General features: G+C 32.5%; 1 protein-coding gene and 1 long non-coding RNA gene across 2 annotated transcripts; both read left to right on the top strand.

The window, feature by feature from the left end:
• Positions 1-3,142: 3,142 nt before the first annotated feature.
• Positions 3,143-4,636, top strand: LOC146739135 (uncharacterized). Its single transcript, XR_014930618.1, has 3 exons — positions 3,143-3,230; positions 3,536-3,605; positions 4,539-4,636. It is a non-coding gene; the product is annotated as an uncharacterized LOC146739135 (long non-coding RNA).
• Positions 4,637-5,081: 445 nt separating this feature from the next.
• LOC100368727 (uncharacterized) lies at positions 5,082-6,456 on the top strand. The gene is made up of 5 exons (XM_078009293.2): positions 5,082-5,170; positions 5,584-5,715; positions 5,816-5,938; positions 6,074-6,187; positions 6,288-6,456. The coding sequence occupies exons 1-5, from the start codon at positions 5,104-5,106 to the stop codon at positions 6,377-6,379; spliced, it is 528 nt and encodes a 175-aa protein (XP_077865419.2). The 5' UTR covers positions 5,082-5,103; the 3' UTR covers positions 6,380-6,456.
• Positions 6,457-9,322: the final 2,866 nt, after the last annotated feature.

The following is a 9,322-nucleotide window of genomic DNA, read 5'->3' as shown; positions in this document are numbered from 1 at the left end:
TTGATAAAACTAGTGCTTACCGATTTGTCTGCTTTTTCTCAGCTGAGAAAGCTGTTGTTACAAAATCTACTAAGTCATTATAAAATGATTATACATGGTGCATATAGTTTGCCGATTTACCTGAAATGTTGTACATTAAATATGTCAAATATTTAATATTCTACTCACGATAATCAATTTTGACCAATTCTAATGAACTGTGTGGTCGGCATTTGCGCTTGCGTATTGCACACATCACTCTACGCTTAAAATAATCTGTTCACGAATGAATCCTATAAATAGTGAGCATGTTCATAATCAACACAACATTTTCCTGAACTGCTGGCGTGCATTACTCTACATGTGAGTATGTTGTATGCAATGCGTTTTCCGATTGCAAACTGTGATGTATTTATTTGGTTATATTTTGTAGATATACATTTGTTCTCATTTTCTCCTTTATAAAAAAAAAACTTGTGATTTTTGGTTTCTGCATTCCTTTGAATAAGTTATTGCATTAGTTGGACTAAGTTGAAATTATGATATCATATGGGATGCTATGGTGTGATTGTTTTTCAGTCTAAATACTATTCACTTCTTACAACCTGCTAGTAATGTGCAAGGTAATGGATATTTAAATTGGTTTACATCGGTGGAAACGTATGAAATTATGAGACTCTTTTTACATGATATGTGCCCGACATAGTCAATATGATATGGTTCGTGTCTTGTATTTTATAACTGACTATACGTGTGGTTTCTTAGGAATATTTATTATGACATGATTTTCATTTTCACCTATGATTTCATTGCAAAATTATTTTTCAAAAGTTATTATGCTAATTTGATTTATTTTATTATGACATATTTACATTTCACCAATGATTTCATTGCACAAATATTTTCAAAATAATTATGTTGATTTGTATTATTCTGAATTGCAGCTTTCTTATCCATTAAATGTCGTTGTATATGTAATGGGTAAATCTATCCACGTGATTTATATTTTTTGGGCTGCAAACCAGCGTGACAATCGCAGTGTTATAATGTAAATAGTGTCTTTGTTTTGTTTTGTTTTTGTTTAATTGTAATAAGATTCGCTTTTGCATCGTGTAGACTTGGTAACCAGTTATTATTGATTGTGATGGCAAAGATTGAAACAATGTATTCCTTACTGTTATCACTAGTGGTATTTGCGTATAGTGCACATGCGGTGAGTAATAAACATGTCATTTTCGGATATGTTTATTTATATAAATGCATGCATGCTTTCAGCAATATACAAAACAATACGTCATGGTTTATATGAGGTAATTTTAGGCAACACACCAAGCAAAGCATGCGTTGCCTCACAGCTTGATCCGTTCATCGCCACAGTTAGTTGCCTTTTGTACCCTTCATTTTTGTTCCGTTGTCTCATGCGTAACTCGGGGTGCTATTTTCATATTTCTTCTTTTTTCTTTATTTATCTCTTATTTTCTTTTTAATCAAAGGGGTTGGATGTTATTTAAATTTGTTGATAACTGTTTTTACGAGGCTTGTATTGATGTAATTGATGAAATCAACGTTATTGATCAATTAAAGCATTTTCGCAAATATTGTTGGCAGATTGCTAAAATATATTGGGATGATTTGATTCCCAAACTATGATTTTGAGACAATTAATTGTTTGGCCATAACATTTTTGCAGTTATGATTACTGGATTGTGTTACATGGCATGTTATTATGAATGGGAATTATGTATTAATGTATTAAATGTATTTGTTTATATTTTTATTTTCTATCCCAATATGACGCCTTTCAATATTCCAATAAAAATCATGTTACAAATTCTGCGTCGCTACAGTACATCATCATCAATTATATGTATATCACAATGTAACCATATGTACTTATTATTTCAGAATGAAAGTTTAGTAGATGCAGATGGTAATTTCGAGCATGATATAAAACTAACACCGGAATAGCTTGCCATGATAGAAGAAGATATAACAGCCCAGAACAGTGGTGTTGAAGCTAGAAAGGCTCATGGTGATATTGCGACACGTTGGCCAGGTGGCGTTATTCCCTATGATATTTCGTCTTCAAGTAAGGACAATGTACAATTATTCTACTCTTGACAAATCAGTGTTAAACACTATCATCTTTTGGGAAAGCATACCCTGTCCTGAAATGTTTTCATTACTTTGAAGATAAGCGTAGTTAGGTTTCAGTGCTTACTTTGTTCAGATGCTTTAAATTACTTCAATGCATGTAATAACAAGGTCTCGGTAATCATGTCATATAGCTTTTGCAGCTTCTTTATATTGTAATATTACACTATTTAATACAATTTATTGTTTATATTGTAATATGCCAAAAGTACGCCATTTTAATACGATCTATTGTTTATATTGTAATATCTCAAAATTACTCAATTTTAATACGATTCATTGTTTATATATCCTAAAATTATGCTATTTTAATGCGATAAATTGTTTATATTGTAATACCCCCAAAATTACGCTATATTAATACGATCTATTGTTTATATTGTAATATCTCAAAATTACGCTATATTAATACGATCTATTGTTTATATTGTAATATCTCAAAATTACGCTATATTAATACGATCTATTGTTTATATTGTAATATCTCAAAATTATGCTATTTTAATACGATCTATTGTTTATATTGTAATGACCCCAAAATTACGCTATTTTAATACGATCTATTGTTTATATTGTAATATCTCAAAATTTTGCTATTTTAATACAGTCTATTGTTTATATTGTAATATCCCAAAATTACGCCATTTTAATACAATCTATTGTTTATATTGTAATATTCCAAAATTATGCTATTTTAATACGATCTATTGTTTATATTGTAATATCCCAAAATTATGCTATTTTAATACGATCTATCGTTTATATTGAAATATCTCAAAATTATGCTATTTTAATACAGTCTATTGTTTATATTGTAATATCTCAAAATTATGCTATTTTAATACTATCTATTGTTTATATTGTTAAATGCCAAAATTATATTATTGAAATACATTATATTCTTTATATTGTTTATAAGTTAATATGATGGTATTGTATTAAAATATATTGTTTTATATTACTATAGGCCAAGATGACATTACTGAAATACAAAATGCGCTTTCCTACTGGGAGAGACTCACGTGCCTTCAGTTCCCGCAATATGACCCAGCAAACCCAGAACACTCAGCGAGAATACAGTTTATAAAAGGAGTCGGGTAGAGTTAATGCATGTTATTTACATCACAGGTCGTTTTTGAGTCGTTTTGTTCCTTGAAAAATCGTTTATATAACATCGTCTTATGTGTTGAGTTTCCCATGTGATACTGCGATTGGCTGGGCTGTGTCTTATTTTCTGTCTACTTCTATGAATTTGTTATCCTATTCTGAATTGGTCAACGTGTTTGTCATGAACCTTCTTATCGTTTAATTGTAAACAAAATTATGTTGTAATATTTGTTTGACAGTCGTTTTCTTTATTTTCTGCTATTGGACTCTTCATATTATACTTTTACGTTTAAAGATGCTGGTCTATGGTTGGATGTGTTGGTAACGGAGCTCAAAATATTTCGATAGGAACCGGTTGTGCAAGTGTGAGTAATGATTGTGTTGAATGGTATCAATGTCTAATATAATTTAGTATTTACGATAGAATAGAATCACAAAGAACAAAAATAAAAAAGTGGCTTTCATATTAAATATTGTTCTTATTAAATATTGTCTTAAATAGTTAATCACCGGGAGGTCAGTGTTGGCAAGAAAATGGACACAGTTCACTATTTTGATTGGGATTTCAAAGTATAGAATAAAGTCCTTAATGAGGACCCTCCTGTGATATGAAGTCCGACCTAAGATAAAATGCCAAGGCCGCAGGGACTTTATAACCAGAAAAAATCAAGTACAATGATCTGAGTTAGAGGTTAGAGTTTGGGATAAACAAACAAATGGATTGATCAAAAAGGTTACAAATTGGCACGGGGATTGATCAAACAGGTTAGACTGAGGCATAAACAGACAAGGTGATTGATCAAACAGGTCAGATTTTGGCGTAAACAGATTGTTTGATCAAATAGATTAGATTTTTGCATAAACAGAAGAATTGATTGATCAAACAGGTTAGAATTTGGCATAAAAACACACGGGGATTGATCAAACAGGTCAGATTTCGGCATAAACAGACATGGTGTTTGATCGAACAGGTTACAATTTGGAATACACAGACACGGCGATTGATCAAATAGTTTAAGTGTAGCCTAACAGACAAATGAAGTGATTGGACATTTTCAATTACCACTTTGATATGAATAAACATCTCTTCTCGTTAACTTTTGAATGATAAAAGCGCAGACATTCTAGCATTCCAGCAAACTATCATTCTATATATATATAGTTTTCATTCCATTGCTATATTTCTATATTTCATTTCATTAGTTCGACGATCATACAAGTCGTGACTGATATTATTTTTTATGTGGCAAGAAGGTAGCAGTAACGTTTTTATTTTCCTTATGTATTTCTCTAACTAGAAAGGAATTATTGTACATGAAGTTGGTCATGCAATAGGATTATGGCATGAGCAAAGCCGTCCGGATAGAGATAATTATGTTATAATAAACGAGGAAAATATTATAGCTGATGCAATCCACAATTTCCACAAATATGGGACCACGACAGCTGAAACATACAACGTGCCTTACGACGTAGGATCGATAATGCATTACCATCAAAATGTAACAGCAATTTTCTGTTTCATAAATTTCTTTCGAATTTCAGTGGGTGGATATTCAATGGTTTATTGCATTTACATACTTGAGTTCATAAAGTGAATACTCCAGGGTTTGTTAGGTGGAAATTCAATGACAAGTTACGTGGATATTCTAGGGTTGGCATATATCAGGATTCATTACATAGATATTCTATGATTATCGAGATTAATGCAGTGGATAGATGCATATATTCCTTGTTATGTCGTCTTAGTGATTTGTAAGATGCAACTATCAGCTGTATGATATGATTGTTTTGTTTTTTCAGGACTTCAGTGTCAATGGTCTGAACACAATAGATGCAATTAACGCGGATGATCAATCAAAAATGGGTAACCGTGATTACCTTACCGAAACTGATATTGAGATAGTTAATATCATGTACAGTTGTCCATGTGAGTATAATATATGATTTGTTGTAGAACAGGGGCAAGTATACCACAATATTTGGATCACTTTGTTCCTATTATGTAATACTCAAATATAAAAAAAAGTTTTTCTTATGCTCAAATACTCAAATAACTCAAAGTTGCAATATTCTTTCTTACGCGACCTGAATAATATTTTCTTTTTCCGATTTAAATCCAACCTTACTGTGTGTTATTCATGTTCCTTCTTCTAAACGCAAAACAACTATTGTATATCATGTAATTAACCACGGATTGCATAATTAAAAAACACGCCCTGACCAATCAGAAAATAGTTATCAGGCAATTAAAATGTTGGTATATTATAATATGTATTGAGTGGTTGTACTGCGATTTTTAAATGATATAATACAGTATGAAATGATGTTTTAAATGGTTAGATGACCAATATTGCTCTTCCGGTTGTATTTGGTCTGATGATGGTGAATGCGACGACGGTGGAGTTATGTCCGCGTACAATATATGTAACTATGGCTCAGACTGTTCAGATTGTGGAATTAGACCTCATCCACGTAAGTATTGGATTGCTTACCAACATATTTTTTTTAAATATTTGTTATTACCGATCGTTTGTAATTTTGAATTTATCTGCAACAATTTTGTACTGTACAGAATGCAATAACGATTGCAAATCGAATGCCGATGGTGTGTGTGACGATGGGGGCCCTAACTCTATCTTAAATGTATGTGATTATGGTAGCGACTGCAGAGACTGTGGAGTTAGATCTGATGCAAGTAAGTATATTTAGTGCATGTGGCGTCTATTCTGGTCTCAACACTTTCCGAGTAAGATTGATATGATTAGTGAAATAGAATAATGTAAATATATATATATACCATTAATAATGATTATTCAAATTTATTATTAAGTCTGTGACACACTGTGTAACAACAATGATGATGGTGAATGTGATGATGGTGGTCCAAATTCAGATTGGAATGTATGTCCATTTGGATCTGACTGTATGGATTGTGGAATTAGAGGTATGACACATTATATTTATATATATATATATTGGCTCTCATCATGTGATAATCAGTTCGATGCTTTGTAACAACTCCGTACTTAATATTTTGTTTACAGTTGGGACGACAAAACGATCTCTGAAGAAAGAAGTACCACAGAAAAAGACGAGTGACGGGAAAAAGAAAAAGGCTACTTCTTCAGAGCACTGAAAACTTGCAGTTGCATGTTGAACATAGTTTAGTTGCACCATTGTAAACGAAATTCCAATAAATATTATTGCAGATAATCATTTTCTGTTCGAGTTGGCTCAACGACTAGACACAATTTTGAGTTTGTAAGGAGTAGCTTCAAAATGATGTTGTTTTCAGGCAGATTATAGGATGTATGCTGTCGTAAATTGTTTGTCACTCACTCACTCACGATGTTTGGAGTCTGTGTAAGAGGGGGTCATCACAATAACAACAACGTGCTAAAATTAACAAGAACCTGTTTGTTATCTGAATTTGAGTGCGTCATAATTGTTTTATTCTGCCAGACGTTAATAATCATAAAGCTGTCATCTACCAGTCAGGGCAACAATTCAAAGGAATACGAATAGAATGTAAATTCAAAGTTTAAAGTGGATAACATCACGATAATTTAGTAATGTTACATTTGAAAACAGTAAATTTTACAAATAATATATATAACTAGTAGCTTCGGGATGAGTGGCGTTCGCGGTAAGTAGCTTAGTGGGTAGCTTTCACAGGGAGTAGGGCTTTGGCGCAGTAACTGGTCTATTCATCGTTTTAGTGAATTCATGTTTTGTGTGTCTAGGAATACTATCCTTAGGAGCTGTTAATTTGCCCTCATGATTTGTGCAGTTACTCTGGTAGGGGTTTCTAAATAAGACCCATGCTCTGATGATGTCTCTACTTTCTTAATCCAAGAACACGTTAGAATAGTAAAAAAGCAAAATATAAGTTGCCCGTACCAGGAGAGCCGCGGAACCAAAACAATCTGTCAGCCGTCGCCGTCCACACCAGCGATATGATTTTACATTCCATAAAAATGAACACTAAATGTAGCTATTTCGGCCAGAAATCAAATCACCAATCTTCATGAGTAGCATATCAAACTTTATGAGTGATGTCATTGTTATTCCCACCTATTTCCAGTAGTCTGAAAGTGAATGTTGTCAAGTTCGAGAGTGAGTTTTTTTTTTCGTACAGTGACGTGAACATTGTTTTTAAAATCACAGACGCGTTTGGACTAGTTCCATTGTCAAGTTTTGGAGAGTACAGAATACGTTCCAGTATGGAATTGTTATGCATATCAAAATCCTGTATTGGAACAGAACATGTTCTATATTCACAAAAAATATGTTGCCATGTTTCTAGAAATATAACAACGAAATAAAAACAAAAGAAACAGTCCGATCGAAACGACCTGCGAATATTATCGCAAATAAACACATGACAAACTGTTTCGCGTCGTAACATATACTACGGGACTGAATCATTGTATACCCTTGAGGGAAATGGAAATTACGCGCTTATGAAGGTGTCATAATAAGCGAGGGTGAAAAACCGTGTTTATGCTTTGCTTTGAAAAGATGAAGATCCTGAACGTATTTTTTGTATGATTGCCTGACGCTTTTAAGTTCATGTACTGAAGGTTAGAGTGCGCATACCTAAGCGGCAGTCCCTCAGCAAATGATATAGCCTAGACATTTTCTGTGTCAAAATCGAGAAACTGTTCGTTCTGGGAAGTCCGAATTACTAAACAAAGTTGAGGAGGACGAAGCTGAAATATCCAACCAACCAACACATACCAACCATTATATCTCAAAAGTAAACATTCGTGGTATATTTTAAGTCTAGCCGGAAGTGAGAATTACTACTCACAGATTATGGTAATTTTCACTTAATAAGTAGTTTTGATATAGCTGATCAATTTGAATCTGATCATCAGCCAATAACCTTCAACCTCAATTTTGCTTTACAATATAATTCAACGAATCAATTGTTTTGTGGTAATCGTATAGTTAAGTATAAATGTGACAACAATTTTAAAGAATCTTTTACACAATTTTGGTCGAATATTGCGTTGAATCCAGCTTATAATGAATTCATTGCTATGTTGACTGACATGGTTTACTCGTCAATTAAAAATAAGAAAATTAATTAATTTTCTCCGAATGGTAAACATAAATCCTGGTATGATAATGAATGTAGCCATATGAAAATAGTAGCGCAGAAGTCATTGAGGATATATAGGAATTGTAATGCACGTGAAAATTTAAACTTGTACCACATTCACAGGAATGTGTATCACTTCTTCTAAAAAAGAAAAAAATATGCATGTTCAATTGCAAAACAAAATATTTCTGGCGGCCAGAAATAAAGATTAAAAACTGTTTTGGTCACTTTTAAAATCGAATAATGATAGTGTGTCACGTTATATTGATCTAGGTGATTGGTACAATTATTTTTCACCGATGTATAAGGCTGATGATGGACAGGCAAATCAAGACGATGCCAATTTCATTGTACAGGTAGAGCATTTTGTTGAAAATATAAGAATGGCAACTGATGAGGCTAGCAACAATAATAATATAGAAACTGATGTATGTGACATAACCATATCTGAGCTTGATAATAGTCTAGTCCGACTGAAACCGCATAAAGCTGCAGATCTTGATGGGATTTCCATGCACCATTATCACTCAAACAGCTAATTCTTTTACTATTCAACAAAATACTGTCATCTGGAGTTTTTTAGTAGTTCACCCATTGGCCTCCAAAGCTTGTTAAATAATTTATCAAATTATTCCCAAAAGTGGAAATTGAAAATTACCATAACAAAAACAAAATTATGGTTTTTAAAAAGTCTGGTGTTTTAAAGAAAAATGATGGTTTTTCCAGGGCCAGAATTTAGAAGTTGTTCCCAGCTACAATTACCTTGGTGTTGTTTTTTTTTTTTAAATACAGGCAAATGGCTCAGGCTCCGTAATACATTACTTTTACTTATAAGCCGGTGGCCTCTGTATCTTGAATAAAATAAATATAATCGAAATATATTTCAGTATAAGATATTAATTAAAGAAATTATTCAGTACACTCACTTGGGTTTTTCCTTTGAATTCTGGTATTAACGTGATCAGATAGATG

Source organism: Saccoglossus kowalevskii, chromosome 9 (genome assembly GCF_978046115.1).
Source record: "Saccoglossus kowalevskii chromosome 9, keSacKowa6.1, whole genome shotgun sequence".
Lineage (NCBI taxonomy): Eukaryota > Metazoa > Hemichordata > Enteropneusta > Harrimaniidae > Saccoglossus > Saccoglossus kowalevskii.
Note: the sequence above shows the minus strand (reverse complement) of the source record. Positions and strands in the feature narration are given on the sequence as shown.